A 19000-nucleotide genomic window follows, 5' to 3' on the forward strand; every position below is an offset into this window, starting at 1 on the left:
AAAGCCGACTGGAGACAAATCTGGCCCAAGTGATGTAAACAGGAGGGAAACCTAGGGCGCCGCCAGCGTTCCAGAAGGCGGGCCTTGCACCCGCGATAATCTGCGGGAGCACCAGCTTCCCTAGGCGAGAGCTCCAGGAGCGCTGTGACCAACTCTCCACGCCTGGTCCCGGTTCGGAGCTGCAGAAGTTAGTGGGAGTTAGAACTCCCTGGAGCCGCGGTTCGAGGTCCCCTACCCTTTGGAGAAGGACGCGCCCGACCAAGCACAGCCCACGCGGCAGCAGCAAACAGATTGGCGTGGCCGGGGCGTGGCCGAAGGGGCGGGCCACGCCCTCTTTCCCAGTTCCCCTCCACTTTCCGCTCCCATTGGTCACCAGGATGGCCAATGAGCGCTTGGATCGAGGTCCTACCCTGGGTCTGACTCGAAAGCTCCTGCCAAAACTTTGGGAGTTTTTAGAGAGAAGTTTTTTTTTTTTTCTTCTTATTACTTTTTTTTTTCTTTTTAAACTAACGGACTATTATTGTTATTGTTTTAAATTTAGCTGTTAAGGCTTAGCTGTTTGGGTGTTTCTTTCGGTGCCCGGCTCCTGTCTCCCCGGCTTCCCTGGCGTTTGTGGAGCCGCGGCCCCCGCCCGCCTAGCCGCTCCAGCGCCCCTCGCTCGCCTACAGCCCGCGGGGAGCGCGGGCGCCGCGCCGCCTTTAAAGTGAGGCCAGGGGCCGAGGCCGTGAGCGGCCGGGATCCGGCCCTCGCCTCCTCCCTCCGTGGCGCTAGGGCTCCCTGGCCTCCCCTCAGTTCGGACGGAGAAGAGTAAGCGGATCGTCCCCGGCTGGGCTGTGCCGCCTCCTCCTGGACTTAGCGCGCCCCGCCCCGCGCCCCTACCCACCCACCGGGCCCGGCCAGGCCGCGGCGGCAGCTCCGTGCACCCCGCCAGAATGTTCGCCGCCGGGCTGGCTCCCTTCTACGCGTCCAACTTCAGCCTCTGGTCGGCCGCCTACTGTTCCTCCGCCGGCCCGGGCGGCTGCTCCTTCCCCCTGGACCCCGCCGCCGTCAAGAAACCCTCCTTCTGCATCGCGGACATCCTGCACGCCGGCGTTGGGGAGACGGGGGCGGCTCCGGAGGGTCTGGCGGGGGCCTCGGCCGCTGCCCTCACCGCACACTTGGGATCGGCTCACCCGCACGCCTCTTTCCAAGCTGCCACCAGATCCCCGCTTCGACCCACCCCGGTGGTGGCGCCCTCCGAAGTCCCGGCTGGCTTCCCTCCGCGGCTGTCCCCGCTCTCAGCCGCCTACCACCACCATCACCCACAACAGCCACCGCAGCAGCAGCCACCGCAGCAGCAGCAGCCTCCGCCTCCACCCCGGGCTGGAGGCTTGCAGCCCCCGGCCTCCGGGTCGCGGCTGGTCCCGAATACCCACCATAGCGCTTCCGCCCCGGCCCCCTCCAGCAAGGACCTCAAATTTGGAATTGACCGCATTTTGTCTGCAGAATTTGACCCAAAAGTCAAGGAAGGCAACACACTGAGAGGTAGGTCTTGGGCGAGAGGCTGCAGGCCTCTGACCAGGGCGCTGACGCACTCCCCGATTCCTGGGCCATTTGGGATTCCTTTGAGTGTTTTTACAATTAAGGACAAATCGGTAAAATGAGGGAGAAGAAAATGAGTTGTAAGGAGACTGTGGAACATTAGGTTTAAAACTCACCTGCTCTACATTAAAAAAAAAGAGAGAGAAAGAAGAATCCAGAGATGCTTTAAAAATACATGCCACAGAATCAGTATTCATAAAAACGGTTGGTGTAAATATTTGCTAAAACGACTATCATCTCTCTGTCTCTGTAATCACGTATCTACAAAGAGAACTACATTATTCGGCAGGAAAAGCCCTTTTGGGGAACACTTTCCCGTCCATTGGTCTGATTTCTAGTGAAATTCCACCCGAGGAATATAGGTGAACAATACTGACTCTAAACTCCCAAGAGGAGAGAGCAGGGTGAGGGATCCTTTGGAGGGACAGTTTAGGTGTGTGGAATTCTTGGAAGGCACCTGGAAGTGACTTCGTTTAGGCCTCTTTACCTGAAGGCCTTCCTAGCTGTATGCGTGGACGTGGACCTGTGGGACACACAGGAACGTTTCGTGCAGTGCCCCTGGGCCACTGTCAGGAGAGAGGCGTCTCAGCGGCACGGAGACAGAGGTCTCTCACCACTTCCCTTCAGGAAAACGGAACGGAGGGGTGGGGGAGGAGACGAACAAGTCCCAGGGCGTGTGAGTGTGGGTTTGCCGGAGGAGTAACGGCTCTTCTTTTCCCTCGTCCCCAGATCTCACGTCGCTGCTAACCGGCGGCCGGCCGGCGGGGATGCACCTCCCCGCTCTGCAGCCCTCCACCGGCCAGTTCTTCGCGTCTCTAGATCCCATGAACGAGGCTTCTGCCATCCTGAGTCCCTTAAGCTCGAACCCGAGAAATTCAGTTCAGCATCAGTTTCAAGACACCTTTCCAGGTACGGAAACCCTCCTGAGCGACGGCCTAACGGGCAGGTCGACTGCCAAAACACTCAGGACTGGAGTATCACGTGGCCACCGAGGTGTAGCAATCCCGGAGTTGTTGCGGGAGGCTACCACGTCCGGAGAGAAACCGAAAGATTTCTCAGTGAGCTAGCTCACTCTTCGGTCGTCTCCCGGGGTTATGGGGTGGGGAGCGTGGGGAGGGAAGAAAGTGTGCGCGAGCGGGTGGGCTGGGGGGTTTTCCATAGTCTTTTTGCCCGAGAGGGTGCTTTGAAAATGCAGCAAGTGGTGGTGTTATTAACATACACTCATTTTGGAATGACCTCAAACATTTGCCAGAAGGTTCTGTCTGCACGGATGGGCATGGATGCGAGTACACGCACACACACACACACACACACACACACACACACACACAGTGGAGAATCGAGGCTGTCATCTTTAGATCCTTTAGGCCGAGGCGCATTTTCGCCTGGTCTTAGCATGCCTGATGGCCATGCATTCGATTGACGTCTTTACTTTGGAATTAATCGGTGAAACGCTGGGCTTCTCCATTCCACACTCGCGTTAGGCCTTCCGCCTATGGTCTTAAGAGCCGTACATTTCCTCCTTAGAGAGGCCATTCTGTGTCTGCGTGAAGGGCTTTCAGAGCCGACTGTTAACATAAAACAAGTTTAAGCATCACGGTGCGCCCCAGGCGCGCAGGCTGCGGACAGGGCACTAACTGGGTCTTCCTGTCTCTCTCTTGCTCCGGCATGGTGGCAGGTCCCTACGCTGTGCTCACGAAGGACACCATGCCGCAGACGTACAAGAGAAAGCGCTCGTGGTCGCGGGCGGTCTTCTCCAACCTGCAGAGGAAAGGTCTGGAGAAAAGGTTTGAGATTCAGAAGTATGTGACCAAGCCAGACCGAAAGCAGCTGGCCGCGATGCTGGGTCTCACCGACGCCCAGGTAAGCCAGCTCTGGCCCCAACGCACAACCCCCTGGACGGGCAGCAGCTCGCGGCCTAGCCCCGAGGCCCACTCCGCCGGCTGACTCTCCTTTTGCAGTGGAAACACTAGGTCTCGAATTTCGGGAGACTAGGTGGACTTCTCAATTTGAGACAGGAGAGAGGAAGGGGGTGGGGGAGAAGGACAGAAAGAATAGCCCATCCCCAAAGAGGTTTGTCAACAAGTGCTGCGTGTTTATTTTGGCCAACAAGCGAAAGCATGTTGCCGAGAGAGCAAATAGGCAGCAGGAGATAATAATTATATACTCGACTGTAGCACAATTTGTTGTAGGAGGCAGTTTATTTCAGAAGAGATAAAAATCCAAAGTCAAGAGATTGTTGTGTTTTTTTTTTTCCCCCTCCTGTCCTCCCTCCCTCCTCCTCCTCCTGCTGCTGCTGGATTGTGAAATCCCCAGTTGTGAGGAAGTGAAAACATTATTTCAAACGGAATTACTTAGCCCCAGTAGGGCAAGAAGTCCACTTGGAGTAGCCACAGTCAGTCCGATTTTCTAACGGCATAATGGGAGGGGGAAGTGAGGAAGAGAAAGAAAAAGAGATTTTCTTAGAACGCCCAAGAGCATTTCACCAGGTTCTGCCTAGTTGAGTTTTTTTTTTCCAGGACAAATCTTCAAACAGCAAATCTATTGTGCCTGAATTCAATATTTTTTCTTTTCTCAAGTTCAAGACCTGTTTTTTTTTTTTTAATTTTTGAAAATAGAAGAGTCACCGTTCTCGAACACCTCACCACAATGGCCCTTGCTCCCTGGGTGCTTCCGTCCCCCATCACACAACTCCCCTCCCCAGCACACACACTGGAAGAGCCCAGCCGTTTTCCACCAGCTGTGGATGTTATTTTTAAAAGGGAAGCTGGAACTTGTGTGAACGCACTGGGTCCCCCAGGGGATTATATATTTATATAGATTCTCCGCCCCATGCCTACCCCCTTCCTCCACTTTGCACAGGTTTAATTCCAGTGTTCTCTGAGCCCACAGAAGGATTAGTCTATCCCGGGGCAGGGGCAGGGTCCTTATCAGCTTCTGAGTACACACATGCCAAGGAAAGGCTCTTTTATAGACAGTCCATTGGTGCCCCACCCCACTGGGATTAACTCTTTGAACCCCCTTCCCCCTTTGTTTTCCATGGTTGCTCCTTAAAAAGAATTGTTTTTGTAGGGACTTGCCTTGGGTAGTGGCAGTAGAGGAGGGGCCCAACTTAGCAGGGATTCTTAACGTTGGGTCACCAAACCCTTGAAACTGTGTGCAAAATCTTGGGTATATGTGCATTTTTCTGGGCCAGGGGTCCATAATTGTAATCAGATTCGTGGGAGGCGGGGGTCCGGGCTCAAGTGGGGTTACGAAGCATCGATTTAGAGCATTGATCCTCCCTAGTTTGAGGGCAGGGTGCGGGGATCTGCCTTTGCAACAGGCATCCAGGTTGGAGGGCCACATTTTGAGAAACAGTCCTAGTTGCTTCCCTAGGCGAGGATCTCTGGTGATCCTCGTGGTTTCCCTGGGCTGCCTCTCGGTCCCTGCTTCTAGCACAGTACCTGGCCTGCGGTAGAGGTGCTGGGGACGACTAGCGACGCCTTCCCGCCTTTGGGAGTGCTCCGGAATGCGTGCAGGTCGAATAGGAGCGAGCCTGCGTCTCACCTCCGTGTCCCTTCTTGTCTCCCGGTGCGGCGCGGCGCAGGTGAAGGTGTGGTTCCAGAACCGGCGGATGAAGTGGCGACACTCCAAGGAGGCCCAGGCCCAGAAGGACAAAGACAAGGAGGCTGGCGAGAAACCGTCGGGCGGAGCCCCGGCTGGCGACGGCGAGCAGGAGCGGAGCCCCAGCCGCTCGGAGGGCGAGGCTGAGAGCGAGAGTAGCGACTCCGAGTCTCTGGACATGGCCCCCAGCGACACGGAGCGGACTGAAGGGGCCGAGCGCTCTCTGCACCCAACGACGGTCATCAAGGCCTCGGCCGCCGGCGCCCTCCTCGCCGCCAGCAGCGGAGGCAGTGGCGGGAGCGGCGGCGGCGGCGGCGGTGGCGGCGGCGGTTTTAACTTCGGCGTCCTCAGTAGCGGCAGCGGCGGCGGCGCCGGGAGCTCCGGCGGCCACGGCAGCGGCAGCGGCGCCTCGGAGCTGCTCCCTGCGCTCCAGCCAGCCCTTGGCAGCGCCCCCAAAAGCCCCGAGCCCGCCCCGGCGCCGCTCGGCGGCCTCTAGACTGGACGAGGTTGGAGGAGACGCGGGGCCCTGCGTGCAGGCTCCCAGCCTTCCAGTGTGGGCTGGATTCTGTGCCTACTTTCCAGTGGCGGCGGGGCCGGGGCCGGAGCCGGAGACTCAGTGGCGGGAGTCCCAGCTTGCGCATCGCTGCCCCGGCCGTGCAGCCCACCCCGCCCAGAGCCGAGGGGAGTCGGAGCGCTTCTCGCCAGGCTCCCAGCGCCGGCCGAGCACTTCTGCCTGGATACAAGCAGCTCGCACTGTGAAGCGCTGGACTAAACAGTCCTCCCCGCATTAGGGGTCGTGGCGGAAAGACGATGAACTTAGGATGCCACAGACTTGTAAATAAAATGTTTACTATGGTTTGTAAAGGCCGCTTGGCTTGCTGGGGCGATGCGGTCGTTAGGGTCTGGAATCTCCGACCCGGACCTTAGCCCCGGGACACTGCAGGTCCCAGCAGCTGGAGGTGGGGGACTAGAGTTTCGGGGGGACATGCTACAACCTCAGAGCCACCTTGCTGCAGAGATCGGCGCCGGGGCTTAGGGGTTCCACCAGTTCAGAGGCCTCGTAGGCCGCGCTAACCACCACTGATCGGGCGATCCGCGCCGCCGAGTGTGGCCTGAGAGCTGAGTCGGCCATAGAATCTGTCAGGCCTCTCAGGCAGATGGCTCCCCCAGCCGGAGTCAGGACGCAAGGAGTGTGCGCCCCAGCCTTCCGCAGCTCCAGCTTAAGCAGAGTTGGGTGGAGAAGACGGTGGTGCGGGACAGGGTCAGTCTAGCCACAGCTGGTACTAGAGAGGCAATTCCAGCGCAAACTGCCCCTTGCTTGGGGATGGAGTAGGGGGACGCGGCAGGTTTGCAGTGTCTAGAGAAAAGGATAGACAGAATAGACAGATCACAGGAGTTAGGGCTGGAAGCCTGAGGCTGAGATAGCTTTGAAGCTGCTAAAACATTTGCAGGGCAGGATGGTGATCTGTTCAAGGTCCCCTCCCTTGTCCAAGGTTGAGGAGGAGACCAAACCAGAACTCGGAGCTCCTGGCTCACATTTGGCCAGTGAAGGATCTGCTAAACCGCACACCATCTGCGCCCCCCCGCCGTCGGCATGTACACACACACACACACACACACACACACACACGCAATCTTCCTTTGCAATTGGGCCGCTACAGGTGTCCAGTTGAACCCTTACCCCACCCCAAGCTGGGGTGAGATGAAAGGCAGTTTCCCCATCACACTGCAACTGGAATATAGCACATCTATTTTGCCTCCATGTTGCTACTGGGATGGACCGTTCAATTTTTTTCTCTTTTTTTGAAATCTTGAAGCGTCACATCTCTCTCCGAGACACCCATGCCCCCTTCCCTGGAAACCACGAAATGTTCGGAGTTGGTAAAAAGTGATTTCAGGAGAATTTAGAACAAACAGACATTGTGGACAAATCTGATCACCCGGGTCTATTTGACACTGAGCTGGGGCAAAGCCACAGGCCTCTTACGGGCCCATCATCCATTACGGGAAGCCAGGTGTCACATGGAACCCGTTGGGGAGAGAGAGTGTTGCTCCTGTGTAGATGCTGAGGCCAGAAAGCCTAGGACCCACTCCAGACCCCTGACCGTATCGAGAAGGCCCCTAGCAGCTCCCTGGTCTGGCTTAGCTGTTTCCCCATTTTGACCCATTCGCTTGAGCACAGAGACCTCTGTTCTAGACTTCCGGGCCCAAGGGCAGAGTAGAGGCCTCAGATTTAGCCTTCTTTGGCCTGGCTCAGCCGTTCACCTGGGCAAGTCCCAGAGTGCAGCCCAGGGATGCAAGGCTGACTATTGCCTGCTGAAGTGAACCACTCAACCCCCCAGTGGAGCTGAACCCCTAGAGAAACGTGCGCAGGGGGGAGGGGAACCACCGGGGTGGTCTGGCCTAGGAAAGATGAGAAAGGTAAAGTGCCCCAGAAGGGACCTCAAGTTAAATGGGGACACCAGCCAGCTGTTATCCCTAAATGGAGCATATGTTCTGGGGTGATTGCAGCCTCCACCCTTGCTGTGAGTCCCAGCCCTGGGTTAGGATGACTCCTCTACACCACAGGCTTTGCTACCTGAACTGTAGGAGTCTCTCTGTACCTTTATTTTGCCTTCACTTCCGAAATTCATTTCCTCCCACTACAGAAATACTGAAATCCTGAAACCAGGACATCCCAGGAACATCGAGTTTTGAGGCACTTAGCTTCAGTTCTGGCTGGGAAAGCAAGCCGAGGAGGGGGTGGTGCTTTCTGCACATAGCAGCTACCCCTCCTCACGGGGCCCGCGAGGAGTTCATGCTCCCAAACCCGAGCTGCATTTTCCTGCCTGGGTCCTGGGCTTTTGAAACTGAAGGAAAACTTCGCCCAGGGACTTCAGGCATGTGATCTCAGGTAGAATTCGCCCTTATCCCAGTCAGGTTCCGCCAGACTAGAGGGCCCGGTGGAGCTGAGGGGCTGGGAATGAAATGGGCCATCGGGAGTCAGGATGCTCCCTGGGGGGGGGCGTAGTCACAGGAGGTGCCCCTTCCTCGGCCACGACGGTCTCTTGTTCCTGAATATTTTCCCCGTGAAACGTTGGCGGGCCTGTCCCCTGGGCTGTGGAGTTCTCGCACATTTTCATCAGGAACGGAGTATCATAAGCCCAGGAAAAGTTTAAAGTTCGTTTTGAAGGAAAGCCGCCGGGTCGGAGGGTCTCTCTAGGCGGGATGGAAAAGCAGCATTTCGGGCCAGGCCGCGTCATCCCCGGGACGGCTCGCTCGGCCCCGTGTACGGGGATTTTTCCCGAGGGTTCTCGATGCTAGCAAGAGTGGCCAGGGAAGCTAGAAATTCTTGAACTAAGACCGAGATTTCGCAGGCACGGAAGAAAAGGCCGAGCGCGCCAGGTCCGCGGACCCCAGGCCGGCCCTGGCCCGCAGAGCTGGGGTTTGGAGGAGGCGGGTGCGCTCGGGCCCCGGGCCCAAGAGAAGGGCAGAGCCGCGCCCCCCGCCCTTACCCCCGCGCCCCCCGCCCCAGGCTTCGCCCTTTGCTGAAAGCAGTAATAACTCTTTGCCCAGAGCAGGGCCCCGCCTCGCCAGCCCCGGAGTCCTGGCGGCGCCAAGCCCTCCGAGCAAGGTTACGTCTGCGCAGCTCTGAGCGCGCAGAGGGCGGGCGAGCAGCGCGCGCCTCTCTGGGACTCGAGGGGGATCGGCTACGCCCCTCGGGTGCACGCACGCCACACACACCACTCTTACACACGTAGGTCAAATACAAATACACAGGCCCTCAGAGGCACACAGAAACGCAGACGTGGACGGGCCAGTTCAGCACTTTGTGGTTAAACCACGCAAATAAATTTCCACGTTCTCCTCCAAATGGTAAAGCAAAGTGAGGGGACTCACACCGCCTTCCTGTGCCAGTGTGGGTGCCTGGGGCGCTTGTCTCTAGAAAAGTTTTCTTGCGCCAAGATTCGCTAAGCCACTCACTGAAAGCAGGGGCCGCATTCCCCTGCGTTTGGCAGCCTCAGCCGAGGGTGGGCAGGGGCCGCGATGCCGCGAGTTGTTGGGAGCGTGTAGCCGTCGCCGTCCTGTCCCCACTGAGGCTAAAACTGTCCGATCCTACGGCACTTCAAGGAGACGTCTTGCCTCTGACGGAGGCTGTGGCCCGCATACCCTCCAATGGAGAGCATCCCTTGTCTCCACCCGCCCCCGCCCCCTCCAGCAAGGATTCGCTCGTATGGTGGAGGTGGGGGGCAGTTGCTCAGACTCCGGTTGTCACAGATCCTTCCAAACTTCAGAGGCAACGAGCGGCTCTGGGATCTTTTTGTGGCCGCTCCCTCTAACTAGGGTCTGAAGTGGGGTGTGGGCAAGGGTTCTAGTTGGCGGCCAGCTTGGCGCAGGTGAGCTCTGAGTGCCGGGCCTACTGGTCCCTCCTGCTCTAGGTACCAGAAGCCGACATACCGGGAAGGTGACCTCGGGTTCTCCCGTTGCCACAGCCTCCGGGAGCTTTGGGGTGCGCTGCAGCAGGGGATGTTCTGCGGGCGTTTTAGACTTGAGCTTTAACCTGTTGAGCTTTAACCTATTCCCGGATCTGACCCCACCAAAGTCCTCAAGCAGTGGCGGACTTTAAACAGACTCGGAGTGCACGATGCGCCTGGTGCAGCTCTGGAGCCAGAAATGAGAAGTCAGAGGCTGAGGTCGACGCACCCTCCTCCGGTTTGCGCGCCCTAGTCTCCTCTCCACCTTCGTCCTTCTTTAGGAAGGAAGAGCTGGTAGAGGGACTGAGAGCTCAGACCTCCCCGTGCGACCCGGTGATACTACTTTAAAGATGCTTGAGAGGGCCCTAAAGGCTCAGGGCCCTCATATCCCCCCCTCTTCAGCCTGGAGTCGGGGTAAGGGGGTTGCACACACTGTGGTCTTTGTGAAGATGCAACTGCTGGGTTTTAAGGAGGACTTTAACGGCAGGTGTTCAAGCTGGGGGTGATACACCCCGATTTACTGTGCTTACGTCTGGCTCACAGCCTCACCTTTGAGGTTGTGATGGGATTGGCCGGCGTCCCAAAGACGAAGGATCCGCCTTCTCCGCGGCTTCTCACACACAGGGATATTCGAACCTGCAGCGCGCACTCCTGCAGCAGTGCCCTTTGGGAATCTCAACTACTTACACGGGATGGACTTTCTAAGATATCAGTCCCCCCGGGTTCTAACGGAGCACAGGCTCCGCCCAGACCGGCTCGGGGGGCCTCTGAGCTTGGAGAATCCCCAGGTCCCTGGGTTCCTTAGCTGCCTTGCCCTCACTCACTTTAGGAACGAAGATTAAATGTCCCCGCAGGTATGATTACTTCATTTTAAAGGAGGAGGCAACGGAGGCCGGGAGTCTTGACGTTTGCCCAAGTTCCTCTAGAGAGTGAGTGCCAGGACTCGGATGGGCCATGGGGTTAGTGCCGCTGAGGTGCCAAAGAAGGAGAGGGATCCTCTAGGAATCGCGGGCCTGGGCTTCCCCCGGGGTTGACACACCTGCCCTTCAGCCTGCGCCCTTTCCGTACAGGTTTAGCTTTGCTGATAGTGTCTAGGGCCCGGGCCACACCCTGCTCACAGGAGTCTGCGTCATCCTTGGTGCTTTTCCGTCTTCGTCGGTCGTTGCTGATAGTTGGGATTCTGGGCAGGACGCGGGGTGCGAGGCCTGGCGGCGCCCGCCCCGCAGCCGCCACGCCGGCTCCCCTCTTCCCTGCCCTTGGACTGGCCCCAGCCGCGGTAGGTACTGAGCATCCTTCTTTTGCGCAGTCCGCAGATCAAGAACCGCGGCTACATCACCTGGCGCACGCTCAGAGCTCGCGGCTTCGGTGACCCCAACGACTCTTTCTGGGGAGCGGGTATGGGAAGAGGCCGGCGGGTGGAGCGCGGAAGCCTGATCGCAAGCCGCAATGGTGGAACCCAAGCTAGCCCAAGAAGCATTCATTCATTCACCAGTTACCGCGAGACCTTGGAAAATTAATCAATTGGCTTCAGTGTCCTCATCTGTATAGTAGGAAATAATCAAAGTTACCTAACTTATAAATTGCTGAGGGTTAATTGCGTAATTAAACGTGAAATGAGAATAGTGGGTGGCATACAATCAGTGCTGTAGGCTTAGATGTTATTAAATTCATTCATTCGTTTATTCACTGCAGTATTTGAGGTGCTTGTTAGTATTTGCACAGTTGGAAAAAAATGCATGACAATCCTTACTCTCCAGGAAATTAAATCCATACATGGAGGCTCTTTAATGTGTGCAGTCACAGTGTCCCCCTGGGGTGGGGCGGGGGGAGGGAAAGCCTTTAAGGAGTATCCTAGAGTGCTTGGACCTGCTGCTGGATGACAGCAGGGGCTGCCTCGCAGATGCAGACTCCAGGAGATACCCATTTGCCCTTCTTCCTCTTGGTACTCCTGGCACTGTCCTCTGTGCCCACAGTAGGTGCTCAGCACAGTGCTTGTGGGTGTGGTTGGGAGTTTTCCTTGGGAGTTGGAAGGGGATGAAGCTAGAATTTTCTGACACTTTGGCTCTGAGGGAAGCTTAACCAAGTGTCAGGGGTCCAAGGAGGGAAAAATATGTGCCTGCTGCTGAGATCATGTCAGGACACATGGCACTTCAGGAATTTTGTTAAGTTCTTAACTAATCGCGTGGGGGGGGGGTGTTCAAAACGGAAATACGATATCAACTGCCCCTTTAAGTGGCGGAAGGCACCCTCTGCGCGCGGTTGGAGAAATTCTAGCACCTAGCGCAGGGCTCGGCACAGGGAAGGCTACTCAGAAAATGTTTATTGAATAAACAAATAACACAATTACTGTGGCCCCTGTGGTAATTTAGAGTCTCAGTAGAGTCTCAGGAACAATATGATCGCCTGGTTAGCACTGTAAACACAGGAGGAAGCGAAGAACAAAGTACAGAGCTACCGACTGGTGACCCCGGGAGAAGTGGACTTGGAAGCCACCAAGCATCTGGCTGAGGATACCCAAGGGTCCCCGATACTAAGGCCATCACAGAGCAACGAGAAAACGAATTCACAAGCTGTACTCAATACAACTGACGAAACGCTGTGCGCGCAGGTTCATCCTAGTGTTGAGCGTAGATGGGCACTGTTGGCCTTATCTTGTAAGTTGAATAACTCGTCCACAGTCACGTTGCTAGCAGTCGACAGAAGGATCAGGACTGAAGCCAAAAGCTTTCTGGGCTTTTCTCCGGACCCCACTCCGGCCTGGCCGCGCGGGGCGCTGGGGCTGCGGGCGCATCTCTGGGCGCAGGGAAGGGCAGTGCAGAGCCGGGAAGAAGGGGCGATGGGCTGGCTTCAGTGGGTCTGCATCTCGCCTTCTCCGCCTGCTGCGCAGCAGCGCCCGTTTGTTTCGCCGGGTTCCGCAGTTACCCTCACCGCCCCCCACCCGCAACTCGCCTCAGGTGATTTTCGGGTCAGTGAATTTCAGCCTCACTTTGATTAGTCAGGGCTGTTTATTTGTGTTTGTCGGAATCGGGGTGAAGAGTTCACGCCGCATTGTTCCCAGCACGTGATGGGAGCTCAAGAAATGAGCGGATGACGAAATGAACGAGCAAATGAACTAATGCATGAATAAGACTGCGTTATCTCGCGATCCCCGCAGGCAATGGTCGCTGCATCCGGCCATTTTCTGGATCCCTCTACGGAGAGAATCACAGGCCGTGCACGCCCTCCAAGGGAGTGACCAGGAGGCTCAGCGCTGTGCGATCTCCCCGCCACCCCCTCCCCCAGCGCGCAGACCCGGCTCGAAGCCTCAGGCTTTCGGGGGTCGCCTGACTCCGCCCCGCTCGCCACTCTTTTGGGTCTAGTGGCGAGTCCCGGTTCCTCCGTCTTCTCAGATCCTCAACCCGCCGGCCGAGCACCCAGTCCAAGGTCAGTGTGGGCCCTCGGGCCTCGACGTCGCCGGGGTTGGGCCAGACATCAGCACCGCGCGGGTGGGCAGCGCCCGGGAGATCATCCCTGTAAGCTGCTTCGGGTCCTCCGCAGCGATCTAAGCCAGACCCCCTTGTCCCCGCCTCCCGCAGAGTCCCCGCTGCTTGTGCTGACCTCTCTTGCGCTCCAAGAGAGGTCAGCACAAGCAGAGGTCAGCACAGGCAGCAAGAGGTTGTGGTTGAACAAATGGGGTGAAAAGCTAGAAAGGAAAGGAGTCAGATACACAGTTTAGACATTGAATGACGAGTGTGATTTAAACTTTCCTATTTACTTCGGTCTTCACTCTCCCTTCTCCTCCTCGCTTGCTTTGGGCATCCCTTTTTTTTGTTTGTTTTTCCCTCTCCTCTTCCTGCGCTCGGGTCGGTCTTCCGTTGCTTCTAAGACTGTTCAAGATTCCACTCAGGTCTTGAAGAGGAGCTGGGCCACACTGGCTCGGTTCTGGGGCGATCAAGGCGGACAACGTAAGAGGTAGGGTGTGTGACTTTAGAGGAGCGACCTGGCTCTTCCAGAGGTGCTGGCCTCCAGCCTTGTCTATGAACCAAAATGTACCGAAAGGCAATGATTTACTTTATGATTTTAAAAAAGGAATGGGCCCCTAAAAACAACATAAAAGACCCTCAAGGGCCCATCCCCCCCAGAGGCATTGTTCAGCAGCCGAGGGCGATGTGTCTGTGACCCACGAGCCACCCTAGCCTCCCTGTCATCCATCAACGCACGCGCCCATGGTTTGAGCCCCGACTCCGTGCTGGACGGGTTCTAGTTTAGGGATTGGCGGCGGCTCCGGCTGCAGCGATCTGAAGGCTCCCGGAAGTGTGTCCTCTGAACCAAAAGTTTTAGCAGCCGGAACCTTTCTTTCTCGTCTCTTTCCCACCTTTTTCGGTTTTCCTATCGCAGAAGAATGGTCTTAGGGAGACCCATCCTGCTTCCTGAATCCTCTTCCACGACGCCTGCCAGTCAATTTGCTCAGCAACCTGGAGGCAGTTCAGTATCTCCTCTACTTACGTTAGGGGAACATACCTGACACAGAGCAGGGTCACAGTGACCCTGATAAACAGATTCCCGCTCAAGAAGCGGAAATTGTTATTAAACTATCACCACTACTACCATCATTACACCACTAATCTCTCCTGGTTGGGGACGCGCCTTTCTCCGCGGTTTGAAATCACCCACGGTAGTGGGGGGGACGTGCAAGTGAAAGTAGCGGAAACAGACACGATCCTCTTCCACTCTTTAAGCGGGAATTGAAAATCTTGTATCTCATTTAACCTTCACAGCAACACTGGGCGGGAAGACACTATTCTTCCACTCTTAATAAATAAGACGTAGAGGTTGGGTAATTTGATCTTGGTACCTACTCAGCTGGCAGGGGGCGTGACCAAGCCTCTGACTCAGAAACCCACAAGTTTCTTGCTACAATTCCTGAACTGGTGGGCTTCTGTGAGTCACTCTATAAGGAAAAAGTTCAAACTTCAGAGAAAAGCTTCGCTCTCTTTTAGGATGACCTTTTCGGATCATTCTATCAAATACCCACCTTAAATTGTGAGTGTAGATGCAACCACATAGAAATATATTAAGAATCCAGTCGCTTCACCCCCAGGGAGAGCGCTTTCCGGGTAGGCAGAGGGTGACCACCGCGGGAGGTGAGGGCCTACTACGAAAACATCTTTAAGCGACTGGTTGCCACGTGCACTGACTGTTCTCTCCACCTCCAGCTGGACAGACGTGAGCGGTCTTGAACTCAAAGGCGCTTTCGCCTCCGCGCTCAGTCACCTCTTTCTCTTTCCATCCTCTCCTGGCCTCCCCCAGGCCTCGCCTCCTTCCCGCTCCGCTCCATCTCTGCACCGCAACCTCCTTGGCTGCGGAGAGGAGCCTCCTGGAGGCTGGGGCCGGACTCCTAGCGCCGCTGTGCTGCCCTTGCGGCGACGGGACAGCGAGGCGACCCGGGCAGCCGCCGCCGCCGCTACCAGCAGCGCTCTGCCGCCCGTCTCAGCCACCCGGGCCCGAATGAGGGGCCCGGCGCCGCCGGGAGGCGGCGGGAGGCGGGCGGACCCCGGCTTCGGAGCGCAGCGCCGGGCGGGGCGGGAAATTTATGGTCTGTGTACACTTTCTGGCTCCAGAGGCCCGCGCACCAGCAGGATGGGGCCACACGAGCCGAGGCCGCGAACTGGGGCCGCAGGCGCCCGGCCATGTATGGTGCCCACGAGTCTCTCCTTCCGGCCCCGCTAAGCCCATCAACCTCCCTGGAGGGAGCGGCTGAAAACGAAGTCCGTGCGGGAGGTGGGCTCAAACCTGGGAAACATGCTCAGAGGCCTGCGCCGGGAGCGCGTCTATACTGGAGGTTGGCAATCGCGCCCTGGGTGCGGGTGGGATTGTAAGCCTAGTGTAGGGCTGCGTGGTCCGCAGTGCAAACAGGTCACCGGTTCCAGGTGTCGCTTACGCCCGGCGTCACGTCGAGGCCTAGACTCCGTCTTCGGCCCTTCCACCGGTGACAGATAAAAGGGCCCATCAAAAAGCCAGATTGTAGAGACACAGACGTAGAGAACAAGCATATGGACACCAAGGGGGGAAGGGGGGTGAACTGGGAGATTGGGATTGATATATATACACTATGTATAAAATAGGTAACTAATGAGAACCTACTGTATAGCACAGGGAACTCTACTCAATGCTCTGGTGACCTAAACGGGAAGGAAATCCCCCAAACAAGGGATAAATGTATAAGTACAGCTGATTCACTTTGCTGAACAGCAGAAACTAACACAACATTGTAAAGCAACTATACTACAATAAAAATTAATTATAAAAAAAAAGCCAGATTGAATGAGAACTGGGTCCTTGGGTGTCGGTGGAGGCGCGAAGATGGTCCGCGACCGGCCGGGCAGGCAGGCCAACGCGGGGGCGTCTAGGTAGAGGTCTGAGCGCTCACACTTCACTGCTGCCTGCTTAGCACCAAATGTGTCCACAGTTTCCCAGGCCGGGCCATGCCGGCTCACAGGAACTGTGGACACTGAGGCCAGAGCAAGGCAGGTCCTTTTATTCATGTTGTCACCTGGGCTGGTGTCTTGCAGTGTAACCACATAACCAAGCCCCTGTAAGGACAGTTTGGCTTAACACAGTTTAACCAATAATACCGGGCACAACTTTACAATTGACACCTAGTAAATTGTTGCGTGCTTCTGTGTCAGGCACTGTTCTAAAAACTTCATATGTATTAACTCATTTGCTTTCTACCAAATTCCAGTTAGGTGATGTCTTACATTACCCTCATTTTACAGATGAGTAGATGGTGGCAAAGAATATTTAATGGACTCATTGAAGGACACATGGTTAGCAAGTGGAGTCGGGAATAATTTACATCACCCTCTCTCCATAGCCTACTTTATCTAAATCATCTATAGCGCCAATGAAACAAGTACTTATCTCGAGTATTGAGTCATGCAGGTGCGAGGGCACTGAATTCACACAGAAAGTTAGAGTCAGTTTTCCCACTCCGAGTGCTTCTGTGGAGGGGTGGGACACTCACCCTGGCGGTGGGAGTTTGGGGCCCCCCAGGTCAGGCGAGCAGGGTGGCAGAATCCATAAATACCTGCCCTCTAGCAATTACCTGCGGGGCGAGTTAATTGCAGTAGTAATTGTGAGTATCTCTGACACTGGCTGGCTTCTCTCCACCCTCTGCTTTCTTTTGATTTACTGTTGGGCCCGGGTCTCTGTACCTGGAAACTCTCCGAGACCCCAGGCTTGGTTAAAACGCAGGGTCCGGGATGCAGAAGGCCACTTAGGCAGGAGTGCCTTGCTGTTACAGCGTCTCTCCAAGGACACCTAATTATTCTTGTCAGTGGTTCTTTACTTTGCATAGGGGGGGTGAAGAGTCGCACCTCCTAAACTTTAGCACCTCGAATTGGGTGCATCCTGGGATAGGGACGTGGCATTGACAAAGATGGCAATTTATTGGAAAATAGGTGAAGAGGTAGGAGTAAGAGGAGGAGGGTGGAGTATGAAAGAACAGAGTGAAAAAAGAGAGCTGAGAAATAGGAGGGAGAAGATGGCACTCAAGAAAATAAGTGGGGTTTTGAAGCATTTCTCACATTTTTTTTTTTAACGGGGTGGGCGGGATTGACACACTGGTTTGGGGCTGGGCCATAAATTAATAGATTTATTCCTCAATCAGGAAAAAGCCATTACGATTTTCTTGGCTTCGTCTGTGGGAAAATAATTTCTTTGATTGAGTTGCCCCAGAAGACCCTCTGAAGTCCTCTCCTCCCCGCCTGGAACAGCCTTCTCTTTCCTGCCTGCCGGAAGGAGGGGAGAAGGGGAGACCCCAGGGAGAAGAGGCCTTTCCATCTTTTCCAGCATCTTGAATTTCACTCTCTGCGTTTCTTTCTACTTCTTGATTTGATCCTCACTGCCTTGGAGACTTGGAACCTCAGCGGGAAAATTCTCCTGCAGCAAGCCCGCCACCGTCTCTGCTCTCCTTCCCTTAGGTCCTCTGTGTTGATCCAGACTGGGCCCTTGGTCTCTTGCCTGCCTGCTCTAGCACATTGAGGATGTTGGGTCTATGAGCAAGAGAAACCAACTACGGGGGCAGAGATGAGGCAGAAGTCTCCCTCAAAGGGAGGGAGGAGCCCCAGAGTTGGGTGGATGAAGCATTGTTCCTCCCGAACATGGAGGAGCTGAGCTCTTCTTGTCAGTCCTTTAAGACTCCCAGTGTGGTCCCAGGATCCTTAAGGGTCTCTGAGACCTGTTCAGAGAACTCCTGAGGTCAAAACTATTTTCACAATAAAAGGTTATTGACTTTTTTGCCAATGTACAATGGAGTTTCCCAAAAGTCCCATTAGGCATGGTGACGTCATGGCTCTGATGGCCTGTGGAATATGTTCATGTTCTAGTACTTTTCAAGATGTACTTCTGGCACACTTAGTTTAATATCTATACCTGTGCTGTGTGGTTATTTACATTCAAATTAATTTAAATGAAATGAAATATTCATTTAAATATTTCAGCCTCACTGATTCATTTCCTCAGCCACACCAGCCACATTTCCATTGTTCAATAGCCACATGTGGCCAGGGACTCTCACATTGGACAGTGCAGGTAAAGAATATTTCCATCGTCATAGGAAGTTATTGGACAGAACTAATCTACAGGTAAATATAAATACACACAATCACACAAACAAATGCCCTTTAGCATTCTCAGTTTTTAAGATGGTAAAGAAGATCTGAGGCCAATACTGTTTGAGATTCTTCCCTTACAGTATTTTCAAGGTCACACCTTTGACATAGGCATTGGAACTAGAGAGGCTAAATTTGCGTCTGGACTCTGCACTCACTATCTTCATGATCTTGGTCCAATTTCTTAACGCTGAGCATCAATTCCTGCTTCTGTAAAAAGGGGGTAATAGTTCCTGATAATAAAACGGTGGAGAGGCAGTTCCTATAGCTGGTCATGAAGAGCATAAACTGAATGGGCTCATAGCTCAGTCCAGCTCAGATGACTCTGGGTTAGTTTGAAAACTTCTCCATGGCTCAGTTTCCTTATCAGGAAATTGGAATAATAATAATAATAATACCTTACCTATAGGGTTGTTGTGAGAATTGAATTAGGTTAGTGAAAAGCGCTCAAGAATGAGTAACTGGCACATTGAAATTACTACTACTGGGGCTTCCCTCGTGGCGCAGTGGTTAAGAATCCATCTGCCAGTGCAGGGAACATGGGTTCGAGCCCTAGTTCGGGACGATCCCACATGCTGTGGAGCAACTAAGCCCGTGCGCCACAACTACTGAGCCTGTGCTCTAGAGCCTGCGAGCCACAACTACTGAACCCACATGCTGCAACTACTGAAGCCCATGCGCCTAGAGCCCGTGCTCTGCAGCAAG

General features: G+C 55.2%; 1 protein-coding gene across 1 annotated transcript; it reads left to right on the top strand.

The window, feature by feature from the left end:
- The first annotated feature begins 487 nt into the window (after nucleotides 1-487).
- HLX (H2.0 like homeobox) lies at nucleotides 488-6051 on the top strand. The gene is made up of 4 exons (XM_024130713.1): nucleotides 488-1524; nucleotides 2311-2490; nucleotides 3260-3444; nucleotides 5171-6051. Exons 1-4 carry the CDS (start codon nucleotides 933-935, stop codon nucleotides 5681-5683), a joined length of 1470 nt encoding a protein of 489 aa, XP_023986481.1. The 5' UTR covers nucleotides 488-932; the 3' UTR covers nucleotides 5684-6051.
- The last annotated feature ends 12949 nt before the right edge of the window (nucleotides 6052-19000 follow it).

Source organism: Physeter macrocephalus, chromosome 4 (genome assembly GCF_002837175.3).
Source record: "Physeter macrocephalus isolate SW-GA chromosome 4, ASM283717v5, whole genome shotgun sequence".
Classification (NCBI taxonomy): Eukaryota; Metazoa; Chordata; class Mammalia; order Artiodactyla; family Physeteridae; genus Physeter; species Physeter macrocephalus.